This window comes from Sander vitreus, chromosome 3 (assembly GCF_031162955.1).
Source record: "Sander vitreus isolate 19-12246 chromosome 3, sanVit1, whole genome shotgun sequence".
NCBI lineage: Eukaryota > Metazoa > Chordata > Actinopteri > Perciformes > Percidae > Sander > Sander vitreus.
The window spans coordinates 21,979,145-22,006,605 of record NC_135857.1 but is presented as its reverse complement, the minus strand read 5'-3'; the positions used below and the strand labels follow the sequence as shown (position 1 = coordinate 22,006,605).

Here is a 27,461-nt window from a genome sequence, read left to right as displayed (position 1 = left end):
TTAACATCCCACAAGTGTTACCTGCTGAACTGTCAGTTTGGTGAGCAATACTGTCACGATGAGCACTCAATGGAAAGGTACTACACTGCATGAAGCGTGTACCGGCAAACACATTAAGCTTTTATACTTGAGTCAATGATTGACAACAAATGCAATGAGCCGGTATATCTGTTCATAAACCTGTAATGAATTAGCAGTCAGCTAAACTTAAATTTTTTACTGCCGTTTGTTTGATTTATTTATTGATACAGAAATCATGTTAAAGAGTTTTTTTTAAAGAACGTGCAAGTAATATAAAGTAGAATAAAGTTGCTGTTAAACAGTTGAAATCTGTACACATATACATTTCTGAATGCTCTAGAGATATTCTATAAGCTTTACAGCATGACATAATATTCACTCATTTTAATAGTAAAAGAACTGAACTAATAAACAGCTGAACTGAAACAAACCACCGCTGGATAAGATATATCATACATTCTTGTATTCAAGGTAAAAAGCTTTGGGTATTCATTGGTAAAACTTAACGTCATACAACAGTCAACAGTATGAAAACATTCATAGCCTATGGGCTAACATACAGAAACAATCTCACCTTCACATATACATGTTAGGCTCTTCCCTTTCAGCACCACAGTTTATTGGTCTTTTTAAATTCCTTCAGGATTTTGTGATTAACAGATTACTGCAGCAAACAAAAAGGGAATTTTATGGTTTGTGTTGCAAGAACTATTGCATGCAATCTGCCAAACTGACTATGTTCTGTTAAAGTGCAAAGGTAAGCAGAAATTAATAATTTAAAGAAAGATTTGTTGTTGATCTGTTGTTTTGTCTGAAAATGGATGCAATAGAAGATTCCTGTTATTGAAGATAATCAAAAGAGGAATAAATAAGTAACCAAGGAACTTGTTTCACCATGTTTATATTCTGAAGCTCATTTGCATAGTGTCTGTCCACTAACTTTCTAAACTATGTGTTGATTATATGCCTTCAATAATAGACAAAAACAGCATTATTTTTTTGCAGGGTAAAATCTGTTGCTATCCAGAAATGTCCATACACTTGTTGCCGGAAGCAGGGACTTAACCAGCTCGAGTGTACCTTCTCTCAGGTCTATACCCAGGCCTGCCAGCCTGGGAAGAGTCTGCTGAGGTTTTTGGGGTCCATGGCTTGTTGGATGAGCAGGTTGACCTGCCCCCCCACACTGAGCACCGTGCCCTCCTCCACCCCCTTTAGCTTCTCCTGTAGCCTCAGCAGCACCCGCTCCGCCACTTTGTTGAAGCTCTGGCTGTCACTGCAGGAGGAAGAGTATGAGGTGATGAGACAGAGCTTTAAGAGTTAGAAACACTTCTACATCACTGGAAGGGCTCTCATCTTGGAATCAAAATATTCAAAACCAGTTCTCATCATCATCATCATCATCATCTACTGTAGCACCTGGATTTACGGTGGTTGTCTATGTGATCTCCCCCCATGGTGGAGCTGAGCGTTGCGTTGAGCTCCTGCTGTTCGTCATGCTGCAGGTAGAAGGCCTTCAATGGATTCATGGTCCAGTCGAACAAAGGGTCATACAGCAGCACCTGAACAGCACATTAACACATAGACACAAACAAAGGCAATGTGGTAAAAGAAATGCCCGTGATTTATTCAAGTGTTTGCGTGTGGGTTGTCCCGTGTTCTTACCTCTACAATAGTCAGTAGAGCTTCTTGAGAGCTCCTCATCACCTCCATAGTCTTCTCACAACATCTGAGCCGAGAAAACAGGTGAAGTTCATTCATTTTCATTATTTAGAGTGTCTTTGAAGGCAGCACAAACATTTACACTGTAATGACATAAATATATATAAAAAAAAATAAAAAATAGTGGCTGACTGGAAGGAAACCAATCTTAAAATGTATGGCATGTTTTGGAAAATAGTCAGGAATGTCTAGTGTGTACTTTGTAGTTAATTAGTACTTAGGTTTGTAGTTAACTAGTTATGTAGGCTAAAGGTTTCATGACAAATTAACCTTCCTATGATGGAAAGAAACACCATGTTGAAAACATTCTCAGGTTCGACTTCCCATTAGTCTTGGTTTACAAATATTGAATGACATTTTTGATCATATCAGAGAACAACCACGATCTCCTTCTTACCTCCTGAAAACCCCCTCCACTCCAGTGATGCCCATCCCGTCCACAATGTCTCTGGACAGTCTAAAGGGGACAGTCTCGGGGGTGGGGAGGATCTTCCCCTGCTCAAAGGCCACACCTAAAAACCAACAGCAATGGAAAGGAAACAGAGAAAGGGATGTGTTAGGATGCATGTTACACCATGTATTCACAATGTCTTGATCTTTGAATTTAGAGCTTTAAAGAGTTGCATTTTGTAGCAAGAGTCCATATATGACATATGATTTTGTTGATTCTAAGGGACTCGGATCAAACTCTTCCAGATGTAGAAATGACCTCCTGCAAAGTTACACAAGACTGCTTCATGTTGCTTGAGTTACAGCCAGCTTAGTGCAGTCAGCAGTCACCTTTTCTGAAATGAAGAGATGTTTGCATAGATAAAACTAATGAGAATAATTTTACCTAAATCGATGTGCACCAGTTCAGCAGTCTGCTCATCAACCAGAATATTCTGGATGTGTCGGTCACCCAGGCCTACGATGTAGCTAACTGCAGGCACAAAACAGAAAAGTCGTGATTGATTGGTTGAATCTAAACTGGAGTGTATACAGAGGAAGTCAACAGGTCATCTACGATTTTTTTAAATTCCCAATCCCAAGATGTGCGATATAATCAAATGTGTAGGAGCCGTTTACTGAGTTTATCATATATATTTAATTTAAAAATGGCTTTAATAACTGTAATAATGTGTTACGTATCCGTGTCATAATTTATACCCATCTTAAGATGGCCTGAGGGGCAACTTGGTATGGAGCTGAATACAAGACTTGGGGTGAACATGCAGTACTGTCTGTACCTATAGAAGAGGTGGCCACACTGCGAGTGTAAGCCAGCCGTTTCTCCATCCACACTGCGGGGTCCAGGAATCTTTCCATGCAGAAATACCTGAAGACCGGCCTGAAGTTCTTGCACACCTCGCTGTAGGCCTGGAGCTTCTCATCAAACGCCAGCTTCTGAGCCTCCTGCAGTTCAATCAATTAAATACAAAGGCGGATAAAACACTGAAATTCAGAACAGTACCCGCGATGAGTAAACTAAGACAGCTGTGGTTTATTAGAGACAAATCCCTCAGTAATTGTGTATGACTGCGTTTTCCATTACAGTGCTGAATATGCCCGAGCAGTACCATCATCTTCCTGCGGCAGGCAAGGTTGGTCCAGTCCCGGGGTCTGAAGCGTTTGTGGGCTCCTTTATTGGGATCCACCAGAAACTCCCCAATAGGCACTGTGCCAGAACACCACTCTAACACACCGCTACGCTGTGAGAACGGCACCACCTGGAATGAAGTAGACAAAAAGTAGGTGATGCAAGTATAAGTGTTTTTTATCTTGAATTGCTTTGATGGTTTCTTTAAAGAAAATATTGGAATTACAAGTCGATGACACAAAGATCAAAGGCAACCTAGTCCTTATTCATAAATCTCTTTGAATTAAATAACAAAGGAATAAATACAAGATCAAGTGAAAAAAATGGATTAAATAATGTGTGTAACCTTGTATCGTCTGATGTTGAGCTTCCTCTTGCGAGTGTCCGTGTTGCGCTGCAGCAGCATGGAGCACATGCTAAAAACCTGCTGCATCACTGCATCCTGCCGCAGGTCGTCCTGACCCTGTTCACACCGAGAGGGCAAAGGTCACTGGAGAACATAGAACGTACCACAGCACCCGGGAACACTGAGAAGCTCATTTTGAGCCTCAGTTGAATTCTGTGTTCTCAAAATATAAAAATCACAGCGATGGCAATATTAATCTATTTAAAGGGGTGATACAATGCAAAACCGATTTTACCTTGTCATAGTTGAATAACGACAGTTCGGTGGGTAAATAGGACATACATAGAAGCTCAAAATCCCATTGATACCCCTGTCCTCTGCAAAACGGGCGAATCTCAACAAAGCTGGAAACTGACGTCAGCATCCCAAATTAAAGATTAAGATTAAATGGGACACATAGCCTAGCTTGCAGCTCCGGAGCTCCGCGGAGCCCCGAGCCCCGGTCGTCCAGTAACCGAGAAACGGTGACTTTCACTGGGTATGGAGGTTGCCGCTTTCTTGTCAGACTGTGTGGAGCTCCTAAAGTCCGACACGTCTTACTAAATTTGCAATTAGCCATCAATTTTCGTAAAACGGCCCATTATTTGAGCTTTATATAGTTGATTTCTCGCTTAAAAAAGTCTCAGAAGTGAATTTAATAACGAAATAGCCCGACAAACAACGTATAACTTTGCAGTGTCTGAAATATGAGACCTGCTGTCTCGTCTCCAATGTGTTTCTATGGGGTTCGCTCAAACCAATCAGCGTGCAGCTCATCTAAATATTCATGAGTATACCATATTTGGAAGAAAAGCTCTTGTTCCAAATAGAGCCATATTCACAGGGTAGTTAAGGGCCTAATAAAATAGCATTTGGGCAATTTTCAGCCCAACCAGTGTTACATACCCTAGTAGGAGACCTTAAGGAACAGCGTAAAATACCCTATATAATCATTCTATCACCGCTTTAATGAAGTTAAAGATCGGAAAAACTGTTATTTCACCATGACTCTCCCAAGTATCGAAGTGGTGAAAAGAAAAGAACTGTTAAAGTTAAAAGTGAGCGGGTCCCCCGTCAAGGCTGGTCAGACTTTAATTATACCTGACAGCAGCTTAAGCTTCAAAGAGAGGGGATTTGTTTAGTGAATAACACACACATACCCAACAGAGAAAAAAAATGTCTTTGCACATGTTTGTAGCTCAACCTCACTGACGACAGGGAATCAAAGGCATACTTCTGACATTGTCCGAAGTTTCCCTTTTACAGATGTAGCACACAACAAAAGATTGTCCGTGTTTGGTTGAGGCGAGGAGTGGCGCTGGGTAGAGCGTGCAGGAGGCAGGACATGATGTGGCGGTCACGTAGCCGGTTCGTAATATGGTCATAAACAAGACAGTCTCTTGTCTCCCTTACAGACAGAAGTTCCCGAGTCTCGTCGTCTTAGTGGAAATTACCCTTTTTTTTCACCCTCTCACCATTAAGTTTGTTTTTTTTCCGCTTTCAGCTGGCCACATGATAGAAACGATGTCAACACGCCCACTCGCTTGCTGTGAATTCTCCAGACATTGATACTCTATTCACACATGGGCTCAATTGGAAATTACACGGACTTTGTACTAGGGAACTGGCAGGGTAGAATGCTTGATGTCCGATCCAACTGACATTTGCGTTCTCACATACAGCTCTGTCGGATAACGTCTAGATCGTTTTAGGTTTGTGTGGAACAGGCACACATTACACACACACACACACACACACACACACACACACACACACACACACACACACACACACACACACACACACACACACACACACACACACTACACACACACACACACACACACACACACACACACACACACACACACACACGTCACTTACCTTGACCAGTTGTCTCCTGCTCTTGCCGTCAGAGCCGACACAGTCAATGATCTTGGGCAGGTTGACTCCTCCAGCCAGGTGATACTGGGGCAAGAAGGACCTGACAGTCACCAGGTTGTCATAGCAACCAGATGGATCCACCTATTTACATGAAACAACACTTGTTATCTCACAAAACAGTTGTTAAAAGATATTGATATTGTCCTAAAAAAATAAAATATTGAAATGCTCATCATCGATGGGGCTGGTTTGGTCTGGAGGAGTTTTTTTTGTTGTACGGTTGTTTAACATGTGGGACAGGAAACAAATGATCGACCACTGATTTGATATCACAAGAAGGGAAGTTTAAATTTAAGGTTTGAGATGTCTGTAAGTCTCATGAGTGATTTACTGCCAACACTGTTCAAGCAACTCGGACAGAAAATCTAAGCTCTATTTTTTCACATGAACAAAAATAAATTAAAAAAAAAGGGAAATCTTCACATTATTTGACATTCAACTAGAATATCAGCCAAATAAAATCCACTGGGTCAATCGAATTAAATCAAATCAATCCCATCGTTCCTTGTAAAACTTAATATGAACTCCCTAGCATCCGTAAATTTTTGAGTAAGTGAATGAAAATTGAGAAGTTTGATCACCTCTCACCTTGATTTCCATTGTGGGGATGACAACCTCATTCAGGTCTTTGATTTGCATTATGGGCTGATCAGCAGGGATGGGAATAGCTTCTACAATAAAACAAGGACACGAAGGATGACTTAGCAGCTGGACATATACAGTAATACACACATTCAGGGGTAAGGAAAAGAGAGGCGTCCTTCCCCCAATTTGACTCTAATCAAACAGAAATAAAGTATGTAGGATCAATGTTTGAATTTCTTGAAAGCCTTGAATCCTTGAAATGCCATCCGCTGTGTTTGTTTAAATACGTCACTGTGCTCTGACTACTCACTCTTCTCTGTCTTGTGTTTGCTGGCGTCCATATAAGCCAGAGTGATGTAGGCATCACACAGACGCTCGATCCCTCGGATCATCTCGCCTCTCTTTTTCCTGATCGCACTGATGATCTTCTGGGCCACATCTGAACGCTCCTGCACGAGAAAAAACATCACGTGTAAAAATAGAACTGGTGGTGTTTAAAAAAGCTCTACAGAGAATTAATTTGGAAAGGTGGCTGAAAGACAAGGGTGCATTTTCTACTTCAAAACAAGACTGGTATAGAATAAAACTAGTGTAGAATAAAACTAATGGCTACATAAACCTTGGAGGAGCCTCACTTTTTCTTTGTATTCCAACATCATGAATATGTGCAACGGAGAATTATCTAATAAGTCTCACCAGGTCAAATGGTGAGGGCTGCCGCGGAGCGCTCCTAGACAGCCGGGTCTTGCAAAAGTTTTCGTCTTTGTTGGCATTCACCAGGGCGAGGATGATGAAGAGTGTGTGGTGAGGGTGCTCCAGAGACGCTCGGTAGATCAGCTGTGAGGGGAGAAAACAGCAGGTTTTCTTTTTATAATTCCATTATATGCATCAAGCTAAATTATTGTGTTTGCTACAAAGTTGGGTTTTCTCAGGAATTGAGGGACACTGGTTGGACTAATTCTGCAGATACACAAAAGTCATCATTGAGAAAAGTCAGCTGTAGATGGCTGCGTCTTGCAGGAGACCAATAAAATACAGCTGTTAATGTGTATTAATAAAAAAAATAAAAAAATTGCATTACATCGATGAGAACATCATGGAAGCCCGTGTCCTCAGTGATGCCAGTTACCATCTTGGTTCCCATGCGAGCTGCCAGCTGATACATGAGAGGCAGAAACTTGTAGGAAGGAATCTGCTTCACCCCCTTCTGGAACACAAAATAAGTGAAATCTTAAGCATCGAGCTTCCATCTTACAGAGTGGCTTTTATCCCAAACTTAAATGCAAAGCAATTTGGGTGTGTTTTACCAACCTTCATCATGACGTTTACGGCCTTAACGTCGGCATTCTCCAGCCAGAGTGAAGCCAGGCGGAACACCCAGGTGTCGTGCTCCTCACCTTGCTCCAGACACTGGATGTAATTCTCCACCGCCTTACACAGGAAACGCTGTCTGTCTGCCTGCAGGTTGGACAGGGCCTTCTCATCCAGCTCTAGCTCTCTCTGCACCTTTATTGTGTACCTGTGAAGTCAAAAAGAAGAGCACATCTAAAATGTTAAGTCTCTTTACGGAAAGGATCCGCCGTGTAGCAAAAAACTGTGTAAAAATTGTGATTTAAACAAGTTAAAAAAGAAAAAAAAAAAAAAGTAGATGTCTTATCACAGACCTGTTGGACGTCACTTTACGCTCCTTCATCAAGTCCACTTCTTCTTTGGCCTTCTCCAGCAGCGCCTGCTTGTTCTCAAACTCAGAGGAATTCATGTATTTGTCGATGCTCTGGTACTGAGCGTCAGAGAAGCGGGCCAGTGACAGGAAGGCCTCAGTCCGCTGACTCTGTAGCCTGGAGTCCTGAACTCCTGATTCCTGCTCGATCACCTCCACAGCCTGAGAGAACAGCACATGAGAGACTTTTACAGCAGCGGGAGAAAAAAATGAGGTGTCAGGTGTAAAGGTGTCAATGCAAAAATGTAAACACTGTGGGCTACTACTTCCACTAGAAGCACTTAAAAAGCTCAAGAAATATCACTACAAAAAAGGTTGGATGGCAATGTATAGAGACACACTGGTACAGGCAAACACAAACACGCACATGAATAATTTTATTTTGTCCATATGAATCTGCCGTAGCCCGAGGGCATAAACTGTAAACTCGCAGAAGTTTAATATTTATGTCTTTGGGCCTGCTCCTAATTTATCTGGACATAAATAATTAATGTCTGTATATAAGAGTGTGGGTGGTCAGACACTGCCTGGCTGATGGGTAATAACTCATTCAGTTCTCTGAGGGAGGCCTGCTGCGTGTGTACGAATATGTGTTACAGAGATTCATTAAGTTACATGTATTAGGTATTTTGAGACCTTTTAGTTTCCTGTCTGCCTGATTTTGCCACTCACATGAACATGAAATAAAAGGTCTTGGCAGAAAATAGTTCTGCACTGAAGCCGATTTTTATTTAAGCACTGACAAAACGATTTTTAAATCTGTACAACCCATTTTATGACATCTAATGAGTTTGTATGAAAACAGTTATGTTTCGCTGTTTTCCTAAGCAGATATCCCTTAACATATTGTAAGTCATACAACAAGGCTTGCCCATTAAATAGGGTCATTATCTTTAAGCTACCCTCTCCAGGTACTTCTCCAGTATTACTCCGGGGCTTTCCAGGCAGGTCTCAGCCAGCCAGTTACCACACAGCCTGAGGCACTCAGTGTAGACCGGGACCAGAGCAGGATTCAAGTCCACCTAACCAACAAAAAACAAAAGTTCTTTTAAGTTTTGATTTTACTTAATTTTATTGTTCCGATGCATGATGATGAAGTTAGTCATGTTCATAAACTGCTCAATCTCACTGTGTTACATGTGTTATAATGTGGAAAATAGCCTCAGGGGATAGCATTATAACATTTAAGTATCTTCCATAATTAAAGGAAGGTTTTTGATACAACACAGGTGATACATATCTTCTAAAGCTGTGTTTGTGTCTGACCTTTTCTTCAAGGTTGCGTATCATCTCTCTTAGCAGGCCCAGCGCCAGTCCCTGCTCTCCTTTTGCCCAGAACACTTGGGCTTCTTCCAGTTGCCATGACAACACAGGGGATGATGCCCAAGACCCTCCACCACCATGCTGCTTCATCTGGAAGACTGCCCGCTCTGCCAGCTGGACAGGAATCACAACACTGTGAGCATTTTGTAGTTAACCGTGCTGATCATATTCACTTAGAAAATAAAAGACACACGCACGCACGCACGCTACCTGTGTATTCCCAGCCTTGCGAGCCAACCGGCAGAGCTCCATGAGGTGGTCACTGAGCACAGAGCTGAGGTACTGGGTGCTGTCGGGGTTTCCCACCGTGGACATCAGGGTGTGCTGGGCCACAGAGCGGACAGCCAGAATGGGCTCCACCAAAGCAAAGTCACTGTCAGCGAGCAGCTGGGAGTGCTGTCGCCACTGGCTGCAAACTTCCGTCAGAGTCCCATCTGAGAAGGGCCTGATATTAAAAAGTACATAAAACAAATATATTGTATATTAGGGAATGCTTCTAAAAAAAATCACTGCAGTAGACATCTCCATCAGCACAACCCAAGATGGCAGGAAACAAATAAACCCTCAAGACTCTTTTCCTGTGTTAATGACTATGTTGTATGTTGTTACGAATGTTTTACTGCTAATGTCACCCAGAAAAGAGCTGCTTAACACTCTCCAGCTCCCTGATGCTCTGCAGGTTCCTGAGAGCCGGGTACAGAGAAGACACAGCCTCTAGACTGCCTCTGCACAGCTCCTCCACATCTGCACCCCTGTGAAAGCACACAAACACATAGATTGGTGAATTATTTTACAAGTGGAGAACTGAAGTAAGAGTTCAAACTTGAAATTCCAGGAGTGTCCTAAATGTCTACTATACCTGGCCTGTTTCATAGTTTCATCAAATATGGAGAACTCTTTGTCCCTCAGCGCTTGCAGGGAACAAAACACTGATTCGTGGAAGCCTGGTTTGGATTTCTCACTCCTGATACAACAAATTAGATTTGGAGGGAAAATGTAATAAGTGAGAGATTGCCTCTGATTCTCTGATGGGTTACAGTTATGTTTTGTGTAGCAGGCACCGCGCTCTCAGCTGTGCATTTGTGTCCCCCTTCGCCTCACCTCTCCAACAGCTCACAGTCCCACTGTGTGTTCCTCCAGGCGGCTTGGAAGCGAAGCTCTCTCAGCTCGGCTCCCCACTCCACCCCTTCACTCTCCAGACCCCTCATGTAGGTGGCAAGGATGCTGCACAGACCAAAGTTTTGCAGGCCCTGTTGGTGCAAACATTACAACTGAAGAGGCTGAACTACACTGCATTAATACTTGATATAATTAACAAACTATGGGACGCGGACCGGCACCGGGCCGCGGAGGAATCCTGGGCCGGGACCCCCCAAATGCATAAAATAAATCTTTAGAGTTATTGATGAATACATAACGGTGCATGGGCTGCTGTGGGACCGCTGTATTAGAGTCTGCACAGAGAGGATGACACGCCGGTGTCATGGCTCAAATCAAACAAGTGTCCCCGAATGTTTTGATTGTACCCCCGAATGTAATTTTAACTCTAGGTAATACAAACTTTAGGTGTGCAATAATATTGCTACATTTTGTTTAAAGTTCCCATGACGTGACGTTTACGGTCTATGGTTCAGGCTCAAACACACAGAGCTCTGAAGCAGACCCGTCCGTCGTTTTGTGTCCACTCTCTCTGTAAAAACAGAGGTGAGCAGCACGGCTGGTAAGTGTAGCAACTTCAGTTAATTCTAGTGGACTCGCTCTGCTGTGGGCAGTGACGCCTTGCATCCGTGCTCTACCTCCGATGAAGAGCAGCGTACAGCCACTTCTCACGTCTCTTTGTCAGAGACCAGAGACCCAAATGGGCCTCTGTGTCTGTCAGATGGTCTGAATGAGATACTACTATATCAGCGGAGAAATAACATGCACAGCAGACTATATTACAACTCTCCAAATCTCTGAGTTATATTTTGAATGTGCACAAAGTTTTGAACATGAGCAGTCTTGCTGAAACACATCTGAGCTACTGAAGTCCAGGGGTTTATGTATGATTCACATGATAAAGTGCCATGTGCACATTTAAAGAGGTTACTTCCCCAACAAAAGACGCAAAAGAGGAGGGAGGAGTAAATTAGGCCTACATGTGTGTTGACTCTGTCTCACAAAATCTGGAAACAAAACCTATGCAATTGGGTTGCCGGGCCAGATGTGACTGGTCCAGATGTTTGTGCCAGCTCACCAGGGGGGCAGATACTGGGAAACTTTGGGCCACTATTGTGCTTCTCTAACCTCTGTGCATCTCTAAATGTAACTGTAAATAATTCATTAAATGTTTCATAAAATGAACAAATAGTCTTTCTTTTCCCAAGAAATTACGTAAGTGGGGCACATAGGATGAGGGCCAAACATTACTGAGCCTTGGCACAAAAAAGGTTTGAGAAAGGCTGTGATATAACACATTAGAATCTAACTTTCTTTCATTATTTTACCTCCACAATTCCCACTTGTCGAGTGACTTCAGGCAGAGTAGAGTGAAGGTCGTATGAAGTCAGGGCCTTCCCCCACATAGCCTCATGTTCATAGGTTCGAATCCTATAAATGAATGTGACAAAACAACCTTTTGTAGTTCTGATAATGACTGAACACTGCAGGTAAGAAGTGATAATGTGAAGGGATGCAGGTCTCATTAATCAACATACTGATTACCTTGTCAGCGGACTGGTCATCGTCTCCCCGCCGCAGCCATACAGACTATCAGGCTCTCCGATGCTGCGATACACCTCAATCAGCAGCTCCTACAAACACGTAAGAGAGAGTCGTACACAGAACGAATGAAATCATTATTTTAATACACATGACAGAATGACCGAATAAAACTATTTTACAGCCATTAACATTGTTGTGCCCAACCCCTGTACTTTACAATGCATGTTGAGCTTTGGTGAATAATTTGAGTTTGAAGATGGTGGTCCTTACACTACACATCAAACTGTAACTGTTATTTCCAGGGGGACATTTTTCAGAAATACGTTTTTACATCAAGGAGAAATCTGAATGAGCGATTGCTTTTTATTGTTAATTTACAAAACAAAATTGTTACATAAAGAACTGACCTGCAGGCTGATATTAGTGTCCTCCCTACTCTTCTCAGTCAGGCTGGAGATGGTTAAGTTCTGGCTGTTCTCTTCAAAATTTATCTTACGTGTCACTCTGGACTTGGTTCTGCAGATTTGGTAAATACATGGATCCAAAAAAAAAGGAGAATTGGATAAAACTCTCAAAACACAAAAATTGATCTAGATTTAGTTTTTCTATTATAACCCAGATTTTTTTTTAAAACTGCAAAAATTATATACATATTGTTTAAGGCACGTAGAGTACACATTTAACATATTATTTAACTTATTAATGTGTATGAAAAGTAAAAGTTATCTTAAAATAATGTGTAAATGTCTTAATCCGACACATAACTAGACATTAATTAAAATCCCATGTTTAAAAGTTAAACTCTCTGCATACCTTCGACTGTCCTCCATGTTAGCTTTGATCTTGTCCACATAGATCTCAGTGTACAGCAGAGCAGTGAAATGTGCTGAGCAGGACTGAGCAGCTTTGGCCACCTCCAGATAGTTCAGCTCCAGCCAGAAGTTTGAGTCGCACACTGTGCCACAGGAGTTGCTGGATGAAGGATACAGTGTTTATTTCAAAGACACTCCACACACTGCGTGTCATTTTACATGCACGAGCGATGACACATCAGTTTGCTGTAGCATGAGCAAATCAGGGAGAGAGCCGGTCCAAATAGAAAATGCAGAGTGCCTGAACAATAACTTTCATATAAAACAGATTTGATTACAATAACAGTGCAAACCTATCAGCGTCCAGTGGTCTCTGTTGGTGTCTCAGATAGTCAATAACAGCAAGCATGGTACGAAGTGAGGTCTTGTCGTACAAGCCCTGGCTGGCAGCGTCTGACTCTGTGAAGAATGATAAATGCTAATCACAAACAAAGAAAACCATACAGTTTACTGAATGTGAGTGGATGAAAAGACAGATAAATTATTATTATTATTATTATTATTATTTGCCATACTCTCAAACTTACCGGAGTCAGAGTTGAGAGGTGTGGCAGAACGACTGGAGGCCTGAGTGCTTCTGGAACAAAAGCTGAAGAAGTCCTGAATGTGGGAGGAGAGCAGCTCTCTCCACGAACCATTAGAGTCATCCAGAAGGATGGAGTGGATGATGAGGGGCAGCAGCCTCTGACAGCAGTCCACCCTCACCTGGAGACAGACGGGGGAAATAAGGTGCGCTTAGATCTGGAGCTCTGCTATGTAACAAAATGTGGACCACAAATGCTACAAAATGCTCCAAAGCACAGACAGAAATTAAACACAATCCAAACTGTGGATACTTTTAGGCACATGGATCCACATGCAAACTGTGTATGTGTAGTAGGCAGTCAAGTTATGAAGGGTAAGAGTTCTCAAGGTATCTTCCGTGTGCTCACCAGACACAACGGCCGTGACAGCAGCAGAGCTTCACTCCTGACTCCTCCGCTGTCAAGCAGGGTGGTGCACAGAGCCTTCAGCCAGGCTTTGTGGCTGCCCGCCTGCGGAATCCAAAACTCCTGACTCTCCAGCTTCTCCCTGGCCTCCAAACTCCTCTCAGCACTCACAGCTTCCCCCTAATCAGGGACACACAGACGTTACATGTGCATACAAAAACACATTCATACTTGTATTTATAATATAAAAGTGATTTTTAGAGATTTGGGTTGATCTTTTTTTATTAATTAGTATACGTACATACTGTAAGTACGACATCTGCAACCCACCTTTTTCTTGGCCTTTCTAAAAGGATTGAGGTAGGCCAGCATGGGGTCTCTGTTGTCTTTGTGTTGCTCCCAGAAGTCGACGCCAGACTGAGTGGCGAGGATGCTCATCACACACTGAGCGGCTGCCTGCCTCACCTCAATACTGGCACACAATAAAAGCACAGAACGCAATCAATACAAACACAAACCGCTTGCTCCTTCATAGTCATAGCCATGTACAACAAACTTTGGATCAATACAATCTAGAGTTTAGTGTACCGCTGTTGAGTGAGTGCATCATTCATGCAGTTGAGGATGATGTAAAGACACTGCGACTCAGTGGAGGTGAAGAGAGACACAGCCTTTTCATAAAGGGGGTCTCTGCCATGAAGTAGGGCGATGGTGGAGAAATCCACAGGACCCAGTTCTCCCAGACAGCTGCCTGCTGCCTCTGCAGGAACAGATTTGTGTTTGTGATTAATGTGTCCATACATGGCCAAGAAAACAGCTGCTGTCACTATAGAAGTTATTGGATTTTATACCTAAAATGTTGGCTCCTCCCTGGTGGTTGACTGCTAGCTTACAGAGCTGCAGCAGACAGAGAACCAGCTTCACCAGCACACTGTCAGTGGGTTCAGCTGCAGGGAGGACAGCGAGAGACAGAACAAGCTCATTAGACATTTAACATGCCACAACTTTTGTTTATGCATAGACCTATGTTTCCACATCTGGAAACAGGCATTGTACCCTGGCACTCTTTGAGCAACTCTCTGATCTGTCCCTTGTTGTCATGCAGCTGTCTGGTGAGCTCCTTCAGCCCCTCCAGTCTGGTCAGAGGTAAGGAGTCACAGGACGTCACTGACAGGAAGTGGGCTATCTCCTGTAAAAGGAAAACATGGAGGATGTAGGTCAGCAATGACATTTAGTATTGTTCCTTTTCCTTGATAACTATGACCCACCCCTCGATTTACTGAGGAATCAGAGCTACATATGCATTAAAATGCAAGATAGTAATACTTGGATATTAGTTAGGCCATTACCTGTCTCAGTGTAAAGGTCCCAGTGTTATGTTTGAGCTTATGCTGTACAGACCGCAGCTCTCTGAATTCAGGGAGGTCAGGAAAAGGTTCCAACCTGCTGATGGCTCCTTTTAACTTCTGTTGATTTTCTATCACGAGAAACTGCAACAGACTAAGCACCTAGAGGGCCAGAGAGGAAAGGAGGCAGACATTTCTCACAAACAGTTCAAAATGCAAAACAATTATAAATGTCTTAAGGGGAGCTTGATAAGTGAAAAACAGTACTACCCTGAAATCTATTTTTTTTATTTGTGCTTTTTTAAATAAATGTTTTGCACTTTGTTTTGGATTTTAAAAAAAGCCTCTAAAATGTTAACATATTTAGAAAGATGTTTATTCAAGGGCCCAAATGTCCACTTGTGAAGGAAGTGGGCGCTTTTGTCCACAGCGTAACATAGCAGTGTTGCACAACTGCTTCTTAAATGCAGAATTTTGTTGCATTGGTCTCCATTCATTAATAATTACATATAATTGATATTGAACTTACAAAACAGAATCCCTGTCACTTACCTGCTGTGAGATGGTGGGCCGACTGGACACCAGAGCTGTGAGAGTCCCAATGATGACCTGTAGGTGGCAATCTAGAGCATCATCACAGAACTGCAGAGCTGCCCGACACACAGCGGTCAACAGGTCACAGCACAGGGAGAGGCTTCGGTTAGAAACCTCATCACAGTGAAGTGGTCTGAGGGTGAGAGAAACACAGACCTTCTCAGGGAAGTGCATTGTTTGTGTCTACACAGCATGTATGTTACCTGTGAGTATTTGTGTGCACCAACCTGCTGTTGATATGGTGAATGAGTGTGTAGATGATGTCTCTGAGGACAAAGGCCCAGGCTCCTCCCAGGCCGTCTTTCACCTCTCTGAGCAGCAGGCTGACAAACAGGTGATACATGAGGAGGATGCGATGGCGTTCATAGCCATTGGTCGTCTCTGCTGCTCTTTCACACACCGCCAGCAGAATCCTCTGGATAGAAATCTACAGCACAAAGAAGGGACAACAATCAGGACAATAATATAGAACAGTAAAAACACAAACAGAAAAAAAAAAAAAAAAAGTAGTTCCACATCAGGGCCAACTTGAATGTCTTACCGGAGTTTTTGACAGAATGGCTACCAAAGTTTTGTGGTTTGCACTGTGGCACATGCTGAGGTAGTCCAGTGTAGCTTTAATGACATACGAGCTGAAGTATGGTGGGTTTGGTACAGGGTCCAGTTCCCTGAGGAGCATTAAACAGTTATTTAGTCATACTTTTTCTTTAAAAAAATTTGATTGATGGATAGACAATTATTAAAGCCCAGGGTGAAACTGGGGTTAATCAATAAATGGATAAACAAATGAACAAATAAATAAAAAAGGACTAATAAAAAACATGGTAAGTTTTAACTACCATTACCCTATAAAGCGTTTTAGGTCTCCTCTGTCCCCTTCAGCTCCACTTCCTTCATACAGCGTCATCAGCAGCTCCACCACTATGTCCGCCAGGTTACTGTGGATCAGGTTGTCAATTTGCTGCAGACACATGAAAAAAAACATGGGAACAGATGTGTAGCACAGTCAATTCAATTTGCCATTCAATTAATGGATATTTTTTTATCATATGTGGCACACACTGCACATAGTCATTTGACCCTGGGATCTTGTATAACCTTTTGTACAGATCTCAGAACAGACAAAGACCAGTTTAGCAACCGTTTTAGACTGGGGCAACACATTCTGAAAATGTAAGACACATGAGAAAAATGTGCAAAAGGTTTCCAACAAATGCCATGTTACAGAACATTATGGAAACCTCACAACAGTCACACACGTCTCTGTCCTTTTGCACTTCAGATGTACCTTATACTTTCAATTTTAATGTGATTTAGATAAGTGTACTATATGTCCACACCTGGTCCAACAATGAAATGTATTTGTTTTCCTTGCTGTCTCTTTCACGGTTTTAAAATGTGAATTATTGTCATAAAGCAGCATAGAATAAGAAGTCTAATTCCCAGATGTACCGGTAGGCTGATATTAAACAGCTGTGCTTACCTGTTTGCCTAGACAGTTGGCATCTTTGAGCAGGTCATACACTTTGTGGGCCTTCTCTCTCTGCTGTGCGACCTGTGAATCCTGGCCAGGCAAGGCAAAGTATGGCAGGATGTTGACCATGATCTTGGGAAAACAGTTGGCCAATAACTCTTTCCAGTCCTTCTCAAGATACCTGCCAATAGACTTCACCTGCTCAAAGTCATCGAGGAAGACCAGGTGGGGGATCAAGACCTGGTAGGAAGACCTTCAAGGGCACACACGATGTGGGATTTTAATATCATCAACCATTCCATCATAGTGTTTTACTTAATGTCATATCATTGGATCATGGATTTGTGTGACATAAAAGGGAAATAATAGAAGTTTAGTTCCTCACTTATAGAAATCTTTGACTGTGTTGTGGTCTAGGAGGGTGTAGGGAAAAGATCCAAGAGTGTAGCGATCATCAGACTGTCTCTGCGCGAGCCACTCAGCTACCAAGTAGTACAGGTGAGAAGTGACAAGTGTTTTCCCGCTCCTGTAGCCCAGCGCTCTGGATACACTGCACAACATCTGTAACAAAAAGAAGGACAGAAACAGTTCATCTTACTCTGCTCTTTCTCTAGTTTGTTGTTTTATAGGGAAAAGGGCAAGATTTCGCTTAGTTTTTAGGGCATACAGTGATGCATAAAAATAAGCTCTAACTGAAAAACAAAAGATCACTCAAGTATCAGATTAGTTATGCAAGTAAGATTTATTTTATTTTTAAAATGTAAACGTTATTTTTTTATTTAATTTCCACAATGCACAGGGCCCAGAAGTCATTACCTTTTTGATGAGCTGTTCCTCTATACTGTTCTCCTTGTAGGACTGGAAGAGGGCAAACAGAGACTGTTTTTCACAGACTGGGCTACAACACAGCACAACAGACAAACTCTTCAACAGGGTGGCCTTGCGGTTAAACGACTCATCGCGCTGGTCCTCTGAAGAGCTGCTTCTCTATGGATGATCACAGAGACACAAGAAGCATTAGGAAAACAAACAGAGGTGGAAAACGCATGCATAATGAACTATTCTTGATTTATGACAACACCTAATGAACTTACTTGGAGCTTCATTCCTTCCTGAGCCTTCAGGTAAACATTCTCAAAAGCCGCCTGCTGGTGTTTAAGCGGCAGCATGTTTCTCTTATCTGGATGCTCTGGTCTTAGCTCCAGAAACAACCTTGAGACGCAGGAGAATAATGGTGACAATCAGCTCCGTGATTTACCATGTTGAGATGTAATGTGACATCTATTGTGTAATGTACATTTTACTTTTTATAAAATGTACCCTTCCTGATACATTATCAGTCCCTGGCTAAAACGTACCTCTCCACTGACATGGCTACCAGCATGCGGACTTGGTGGTGGGCATCTGCGAGGTGAGATGGAAGGATGACAGACACTGGGCGATCTTCTTCTCCGTCAGGCCCTCTGATACTTAAGAATGCCCATTTACAACACGGGTCAGCCTGTCAGAGGGGAGAGAAGTCAAAAACACAAAACGAGGCCCTGCTAATAGAATTAATATATTGATATTTAACTGAAACATAAAGAGCCTTTACATAATAGTTGGGAAGAGGGTGAAGGTTTGTGGTACAGTTTTAAGATATCGACTGAAAGTGTTGTTCTGAAACAATTTAGGCACCTAAAATATTGAAAGCAGCTTTAATCTTTTGACCAAAAAAAACAAAAAAAAACTAGTCAATAAAGAAACCAATTTTGGACCCTCAAAGTTTAATAAACTATCACAAGGTGTCTGGCTTATGTCATTCATTCAGAATCACATATATAAGAAGGAAATACAAGATTGAATTGTGCAGATACATACAATAACTTTGCAATAGTATTGCCTAAACCTCTGTGATAGCTCACCTCCAGCAAGGCAACCAGACATCTCACTAAAGCGGCTCGTACAGCTGCCATGCATTTCCCTGTTTGGCTCAGGAAACTGAAACACAGCATAGTGATTGAGTTAATATCAGAAACTAAATGAACTACAAGTTGCAGACAGATTATGACTGAGATAGACATGAACAGAAAACCGTGATTCATGGTTTTCAAAGTCTAATACTGTAGCCCTTTCTTCAAAGTTTAATTAAAATAACTTTAAGAAAAGACTTTGCTTTTCTGTGACAACCAGAGGACACATATTTTACACTTGATCCTCCTCCTTGACTGAAGGCTCCTTGCCACAGACAGAGGCTTCATTTTAGGGACGTAATCTCTTACAGACCAACCCTGCATCTGTTTATATTGTAAAAATACACAGCTAACCAGAATCCCGACACCACTTTTAGCAGAGATCCCTGAACATGTCTCATCTCCTCCGGCACGTGGTGGGTTTTCCCGAGGCTCTTGATGGAGGGTAACAAACCCAGCAGAACAGCAGCACAGATCTCTTGGTCCTGACGGTACAGAGAACACAGGTCCCTGTAAACACAGCATAACACACAGGTGAAATACATTCAACATGATTAGATTATTTTTTTAAAGATAGAAATGGATGCATTATAAAAGAAAACATTCATTTGTGTCACAGAAAGATTTCCCTACGCTAGAGGACGAAGCAGTGAATCAAATTCCTCCGGAGAGAGCGAGTCCTCAGCAGGAAGCTTCTTCAACAGGATGAGATACTGGAAGAGAACCAAATATTAGTGTTCATCAGCTGAACCATCATTGCCACAGCAACCATGACGCTCCACAGCAGCTGCTACCCACCATGTTGAGGTGCAGGGCTTTGTTAAAGTCCATCTGCTCAACCAACTGCAGCAGCCTGCGTCGCACATCCTGCGGCTTAAAAAGTAGACCGTGGACGGGCTGGATGGAGCCGCACTCACACAGGAACTCCAAGACTGCAAGGAGAGCCAGGTCCTGTTGGACCAGATAATCGTCGGCTAACAAACTTCTTGCACCTGACGGAAGAAGGAACCAAGATTCTTTTACCTGTTATCCACTGACAGGAAGATCAGCAACTAACAACCCAACAACAAATCATAGTTGTTCCCCCCCCAACTACTTCTGCTATATGCAAGCAGACTTGGAACTACATGTATTGACTGTATTCCTCTTACAAGTGAAATTCCACCTTTGTTTACCATATAATATTTATAACAGATGCTCAATGTATGGTGTAATTTAGTGGACACTCTTTTAAAAAATGGTCCAATTTGTGTGGTACTTGTATCTGCAGAAATTATACAATATTTTTCTGATCCAAGGAAAGGCACTGATTTGAAGAGCAAAGGATCCCTCCTGACCTGGCCCACAGGAAGTGTCACTGTTGTCTCCCTTCTGTCTGTGGGTCTCATTGGTGCTGCTGTGGGACTCTTCGCCCTCATCGAACAAGTCAATGTCGTCTCCTTGTTGAGTTCTGGTCACGTCCCAGTCATCATCCATATGATCGTCTTCATCCACAGCACTGACTCTCTTAGAAACACTGCTTAACTGAAGAGATGAGAGGAAGTGAGACTAATTCAGCGCATCAGCTCTGTGCTTGAAAATAAGGATTTTCCTGTTTTATCCTCAGCCCACAACCATCTTGATTGTACTATATTTACAGTATATATGTATATGTCACTTACCAACAGTTTGCAGATCTCAGCTAGTTCACTGAGGAGACCGGCCGGCAGAATCATAATGAACAGACTGGAGGAGATAGGATGAATATTATCCTGCAGAAAAAAGGACAAAAAGATTAATTAACTCCAAAAAAAGAGCTCTGGGACACTAGACTTCATTTTGAATGTGTGAGTGCGTGCAAGGACTGCAGAGAATGATTGGCCTGGTGGCTGGTTCAGACTTAATGGCTGGATTGTCCATACATTGTTAAGGTTAATCTAACTGCTGTATTATTTCAGCTTATGCGTGTTGTCATGATGTCACCTTGTTTTTTCTGCTGGCTGACTGTGTGCAGAGCCTCATGACGGATCTCAGTGTGCTCATGGTTCCTTCCTCTGTCATCTTCACTTTCACAGTGGAAACAAAACCGCTGAAGTCCTGAGCCAGGACCTGGTAATAAAAACACACCAACAACCTTAAATTCTTCTATGCTTTGACATAATGTTTTTATTTTATTTTTAAGTCGCTTGGATGAATAATCACCAAAGGTTGTAATGACAAATCTACTGCAATGCATCTGAATGATACCTTGGCTTTAGTGAAGAGCTGTGAGCGGCAGGCCTCCTCCTCAGTCAGAAACCCAGTGGACACGTAACTTGCTAGAACACCAGTCAGCAGACTGAAACAGCGCACCAGACACTCTGGAGGAGTGGACTGAGACTGTGGTAGAGGGAATCAGAACAAATACCAGTTGGTCACTGTGATGACTACACAGACACATAAACACACACGCATTAACTTCCACTCACATCAGGAGAGTAGCAGTTGAGCAGGTTGTCAGCCACACAAAGCAGGGATAGCTCCAACTTCTTTCTGAGGCAGGGGACGGCTGCGAATTGGCCTCCAGATGAAGCCGTCGTCACTGACTCGTCAGTCTTTTGCATCGCTGAGGGCAGCGTGTTGAAACTGAACTGCAAGTAAAGCCTCTCGATCTCTTCCAGGTCTTTGGCTTTGGATGAGGTTTGTTCTTGAAAAAAGGCACTGAAAAAAAGTAATTGGCAGCTAAATGATTTCTATTCCAAAGTGGCAATTGACACTCGTATTGTGAAAAAGGGGGTGAAAGGGGGTGGATTCGTCATCATGTCTATGATTTTGGTACTCTGTACAGTGTGTGAGACTTGTTAATTTCCCTCACCTTTCCACTCCTTTAGTACCCAGCAGAAACTTCAGGCCAGTTCTTGTGTCTTTCAAGATCAGGGAGACCAGGATGTTTGCTATTAGATTGAAAGGAAAGTCTCTGCACACAAGATCAAAATGAAGCATACATTTACAGACCTTTATCGTAAAAATCAAAGAAAAAAAGATGCATCTTAACAAACAGTTTTGAAAAAGGAAAGTGTAATTCACATTTGGAGCTAAGGTTTTCTGTTTCTATACATGCAGTGTATCCCCTGGAGAACATCAGTCTGTAACTGTAGCAACCCATCATTTAACCATTATGGCAGATAGTCTAAAGATATTACAATTTACAGCATTAAATACGCAAGAACTGAACCAGGATACAATTATCTACAGTCAAAGTCTGATAAATCTACAGTTAACATGGAAAAACAACACAGCACCAACCTGCAAATGATAGGGTGAGGTCTGGAGATATCCTCCATCTCCTCGCTCTGATCCGTCATCAGCAGCCAGGCTATGAGGGTCTCCTTCAGGTTAGGTGATGCAGATCCCTCTGTGACCCCCACATAGTCCCAGCCTGAGCTGGAGATGATACTTTTAGGGGCCGAACACTTTAGTAGGGCCTGGGCTAGACAGAGAGCAGCACCCCTGTGGATAGAGAGAAAAAAGGGCTACTTAATGCAAACACAAAAACACACACATTGATCATAATGATTTTTAGTATTAACAAATTGAACATTATACATTGAGAAATGGCAGAGACTCACGTAGTTGGTTTACATGCTGATATAGAGAAGAGCTTCCAGAATTCTCTGTCCATATTGATCAGTCCACTGTGGACAATGGAGCTAAGCAGATCTAGGCTGAGGGCCTCCGTTTGTGGTGAGCTGACCCCTCGCAGTGCCAGGGTCCACACCCGACCCCACATCCGGGCCAGCTCCGTCCTGTGGACTTGGGCCCTTTCTGGGCAGCGGGCCTGGCACTGGGCCACCTCCCTCAGACAGCGCAGCACGTACGGCCCCCTCTCTCCTCTCCGCTGCTCTGCCAGGAGCTGGTACAACACGGACAGCAGCGGGATTAGCTCCTGGCTGGGCACCATGGACGGGTACTTAAAGGTCAGCACTGCAGTGATCTGCAGCCTGAGAGGAGAAAAGAGGGTTTAAATATCTTGACGTGACGCTTGATCTTGAGTGGGAACTATCAGAGAAACAACAGGCTACTTTGTGTGTTTTTCTACCACAAATTAAAAAATGATCTAAACCCCAAGAATAGAAATGTATTGATTTTGCTATACTACAGGCAAAAAGGAGTATAGCTCTCATCTGGAAGAAAATGGAGGCACCTACAATTGGTGCTTGGATCAAGAATATGGAGCAATGTACTATATGTCCATGGAGAGACTGACATATATACAGTATATATTGAAAGGCAAATTGGGGGTGTATGAGGAAATCTGGAGACCATTTGACCGGTTTGTAAAAGAAGACATAGGGGAGGTGCTATTGTGATACTGTCAGATTTGTGATTGTTGTAGTACGGCAGAGGTTGAGAGAGAAATTTTGTTGTGGGCTTAATAATCTAAGCAGCCATACTTAGTACTAACTTATTTACCGTCAAAATGTTCTTATATTAATTGGATTGTGATTTTCATACCATGGTATGACATCAAAGTCATTATGCTGAGGCTGCAGATGGTCCCGGAGGACCTCCCAGCCTAGTTCGATGCGCCGTCGCTTGCTGGCTGCTCCATTGGTGGCACTGCCCATGTGGGTGGCTCTAAGGGAGGCCTGGGTCACCTCCAATACATGGGTGTCATTGTCATCACTGAACAGCTAAATGCAGGTAACACAAGATGGAGAAAATAATATTGTCAAGACAGATGTACAGCATGTTATATTAGCTAAATTGGCTGTACAATTGCATAAATATTAACATTAAAATGAAATTGTGATTTTCTGTAAGCATACTTGAGACTTGATCTGTATTACCTGATGACAGATGTCAGCTGTGAGCTCAATGAGATTGTCTTTGACAGCAATATGTCGTGTCCCTGTGACGTACTTCCCTCTGCTGCCTATCTGGCTAATTTCTCTGATTAAGGCGTCATACAGGTTGTACAGCACACTCCGCCACCTGGTCCAGTCCTCAGCATGAGCACCTAAAATATGAGAGAGGGGGACAACTAGTTAATGGTTGTTTGTTTAAGGTCATACCTGTGGTTTAAATGTTGTAAAGTTTTCCAAAGCAAACCACCTGTTCAGCCACTGGTTTTCAATAATTTCATGGTATAAAATTGTATTTTATGGTTAGTTTTAGTTTGTTCAGTTAGTTTAGAAATGTGCAAAGATTGCTTGATATTGGAGTTCCTGAGTACTGGAATCTTACCTTGGTGGTGCAATTTGAACTTTAAAGATGAAATTACTCACAGCAAGTTGGTGAAACTGTATATTCAATGTAATTGTATTCATAGTCACAAATAACAGAATATATCAGGACACTTTCCAGATAGAGTAGGTCTAGAGTCTAGACCACACTCATAATTTAAAGAGACACAACAATTTCCCCAAGAGTAAGCATTTGGTGCGATGGCGGCAAGGATATGGAACTATACACAACCCACAATAAAGCCTGTCTACCATACTACAGACAACTAAATGTATCACCAACACTAGAAACAAAACAAAACTGTTTCAAAGAAAAAAAGAAAAGGTCAATCTACCTGTATCCTGTGTCTTGGCTCCTTTGGGGTGGTGAACACAAATCTGCAGGTTAAAGAACTCCACAATCTCCTCTTTGAGAGCAGCGCTGGGCCTCATATCCGCCCAGACATACAGTATAGAAGGCAGAAGCTCCTCTCCCAGGTGACACACCCTCATCCGACAGTTCATGGCCGCAGATCTCAAGAAGATGTTGAGACCAGAGACGAGGTGCTCCAAAACAGTCAAGTGTTTCTCCTGCCTAACAGGATCACAGAAAAAGAAAACAAGAAGTACATCTATTTATTTAGCTGGTGTACGTTATGTTCACAGTAAATCATGATGGATTTTCAAGATAGCACCAAAATTGTGTTGAGTGGAATTATTAGATCCAGTCAATTTAAAATGTTGGTTAAAGTCTTCACCTGGCATTTAGCAGTGCTTTGGAGAAGAAGCTGAACAGATAGTCGTTGAATCCGTCAGTCTGCATGCAGCAGCCCTGCACCACCGTGTGGATCACCCTGCTCACCAAAACACGGTTGATGGACTTGGATGAAGTGTTGAACAAGTTGCAGTACAAGTCCAAAATATCTAAGGATCACAAATATAAACGAAGGGGATTCAGTAAACGGATTAAACTAGTTGGTAATACAATATCAGACAACAGTAATAACGCTGTGTAATGCAACACAACAAATAAGATTAGTGCTAATGAAACTTTGCTAAAAATCATTTATCTAAAAATACATGTAATTTAAATGAATATCCCACGGACTGTGCCACTGCTGTGGAGGGATGTCACACCAGTACTTGCGGACAGAGAGGATGTCCTTTAAAAGGAGGCTGCTATAATCTTCTCCATAGGCTGAACAGCTGTATGAATTCTGCAGGACGTCCATCACATGTTTCAGCATCTCACTGCACTTTAGACGAGGCCCACCTGCAGAGAGAGAGACACACTGTAACTGTAATCCCAACAATATGTTTAACTCCTCAACATTTTTGCTGTTTTTTACACAGATGAATGAGTCAAGTGAAGTAGAGAAAGCTATTAACTAAAATGTAGAACAAAACACCCTTGTTATATGACAATCATTTCACCTAAACTGCATTGTATTGTAACCCACTAATTGAGCTCGCAAAGACAGGGTCCTTACGTTTGTTTGCGTAGCGAATGAAGTATTTGATCAAGCTGCACATTTCAGCCATCTTCTTTCGCCGTGTGGCCAGCGTAGTTGCCGTGACAGATTTGCTTGATTGCATGCTTTCTGTCTCCTTCTGGACATAACGTTGCAGAAATCTGACATTGGGAAAAAAACAGAATAGAAAGTGCTTATTTATCAAGCTACTGCCTCTAAAAGATAACTGAACCCAATAAAACCCAAACTCTTGCATAAACACAATTTACAGATATCTTCCACAACATGGAATAAGAACAGATTCTTGTGGAACAAGTTGGAATAAATCAGAAATTCTAAATATAAAACCAATCATATTTACTGTGTTGTTAAGTACAGTAGGTCAAATTTCTATTTGATTACAGTGCGGGCACAGTACGGTTCCCGGAGGTCAGCTAGTATTCATTTGTGAGTGATGCAAAGAAACAAAAGTGAAACTAAACTGATAAGATGGAAACAAAGGCATATTGTCTTGGCATGCAAGGTACAACGAATTAACACCACGGTTGCAAGCTTAAGTAAAGATTTGCAGTGTGCATAAAATCACACAGAAGATAGACATGACTGGTATTATATTGGATAACTGTATATGCATTTGTGTTGCACATGCACAATTATGCAAATTCAGATTACCTGAAAACAGCATCCCATGTGAGTTGCTTGTTGCCTTTAGCTTTAGGTCCTGATGTACGATCCAACTCCTGCACAACCTCTGGAGTTCGAATGAGTCGTCTGAAGCGTTCAGCTTCTTTCTGGAGGCAGAAAGAGAGGACAGCTATCAAAGTGTAGGCTTTACACTGCACCTACTAATTGGCTTGGTGCAATGCATCCAATTTAATTGTGTATATGCAGTTTATATATATTCAGGTGTGATTACCTTCCTCTCTGTAGCTTTATCATTCTCCAGCCCCTTGCAGCAGACCAGGAGTTCATGAAGAGCCAGACTCATTTTTGCTTAGCAGTGGATGAGTGCGCAGCTTTCATCAATGTAGATTCGACTATTCTACCTGCCAGGACAGGATATTGACAAGAGAGGATGTTGTCATTCGTCCACATTATGCATACACTGAAGTGACTTACAGTAGCATAGCTCTCTTCTCCAAAGCACTCCTGACAAACTTGACATGAGATGAAAAATAAAATACATACCAGTTAACCTAAATACAGCAAACCACTCTATATTCAGCCTGGCCTTGTAGACGAGCAACTTTGGCAACACAACATTGCAAGACTAGTTTTGAATTCGATTCACAAACGTCCATTCAAACACTCACTGTTCACTGACCTCTGATGGCTGTACTGATTGTAGATACGGAGCTGTCACGCATGGAGGTGCAGTTAACGGAGGTGCTACGTTGCTGGGGTAGCTTGCTGGAGTTAATGTGCTCCTGACAACTTTGCCATCTTGACGTGCATTAACAGACACGCACGCGCACGCACACGCAGACCACGCAAGAAATTCCCGCCCCGGCATCAGCAGCCTAAAGGCCATATCACTTCCTGGTCATGGCTAGAACCGAGTGTGTCCGGTAACTTTGGTTACTAAAGTGTTATTATATAAATGTTATTAAAGTGATACATTGCATGTATTAGAAATGCAAGATCTACTACACGCATATAT

At 42.4% G+C, this 27,461-nt stretch overlaps 1 protein-coding gene across 5 annotated transcripts; it reads right to left on the bottom strand.

Moving 5' to 3' along the window:
• Positions 1-168: 168 nt before the first annotated feature.
• atm (ATM serine/threonine kinase) lies at positions 169-27,278 on the bottom strand. 5 transcript variants are annotated; one of them, XM_078246517.1, is made up of 63 exons: positions 27,115-27,267; positions 26,718-26,847; positions 26,474-26,592; positions 25,820-25,962; positions 25,438-25,602; positions 25,088-25,253; positions 24,686-24,924; positions 23,955-24,124; positions 23,620-23,798; positions 22,734-23,105; positions 22,411-22,614; positions 21,980-22,081; positions 21,594-21,825; positions 21,373-21,504; positions 21,109-21,234; positions 20,808-20,897; positions 20,484-20,670; positions 19,945-20,138; positions 19,780-19,859; positions 19,501-19,656; positions 19,099-19,174; positions 18,553-18,695; positions 18,289-18,406; positions 18,011-18,181; positions 17,580-17,755; positions 17,204-17,447; positions 16,566-16,681; positions 16,262-16,388; positions 15,948-16,147; positions 15,679-15,853; positions 15,130-15,288; positions 14,837-14,969; positions 14,632-14,727; positions 14,369-14,540; positions 14,111-14,252; positions 13,784-13,960; positions 13,379-13,556; positions 13,145-13,250; positions 12,793-12,951; positions 12,387-12,495; positions 11,980-12,068; positions 11,763-11,865; positions 10,378-10,526; positions 10,136-10,240; positions 9,909-10,028; positions 9,487-9,721; positions 9,220-9,390; positions 8,856-8,975; positions 7,898-8,115; positions 7,545-7,752; positions 7,315-7,440; positions 6,930-7,070; positions 6,544-6,682; positions 6,237-6,319; positions 5,589-5,729; positions 3,666-3,782; positions 3,300-3,449; positions 2,970-3,135; positions 2,576-2,662; positions 2,138-2,252; positions 1,684-1,747; positions 1,438-1,580; positions 169-1,294 (listed from the first exon to the last, which is right to left on the bottom strand). In XM_078246517.1, the coding sequence occupies exons 2-63, from the start codon at positions 26,787-26,789 to the stop codon at positions 1,114-1,116; spliced, it is 9,276 nt and encodes a 3,091-aa protein (XP_078102643.1). In that variant the 5' UTR covers positions 26,790-26,847; positions 27,115-27,267; the 3' UTR covers positions 169-1,113. The 5 variants fall into 5 exon arrangements, 4 of the variants coding, with proteins under 4 accessions (XP_078102643.1, XP_078102642.1, XP_078102644.1 ...); XM_078246516.1 differs by having other exon boundaries at positions 27,126-27,267; XM_078246518.1 differs by lacking the exons at positions 169-1,294; positions 1,438-1,580; positions 1,684-1,747; ... (3 more) ...; positions 3,300-3,449; positions 3,666-3,782 and having other exon boundaries at positions 5,616-5,729; positions 6,230-6,319; positions 27,126-27,268.
• Between the last annotated feature and the right edge of the window lie 183 nt (positions 27,279-27,461).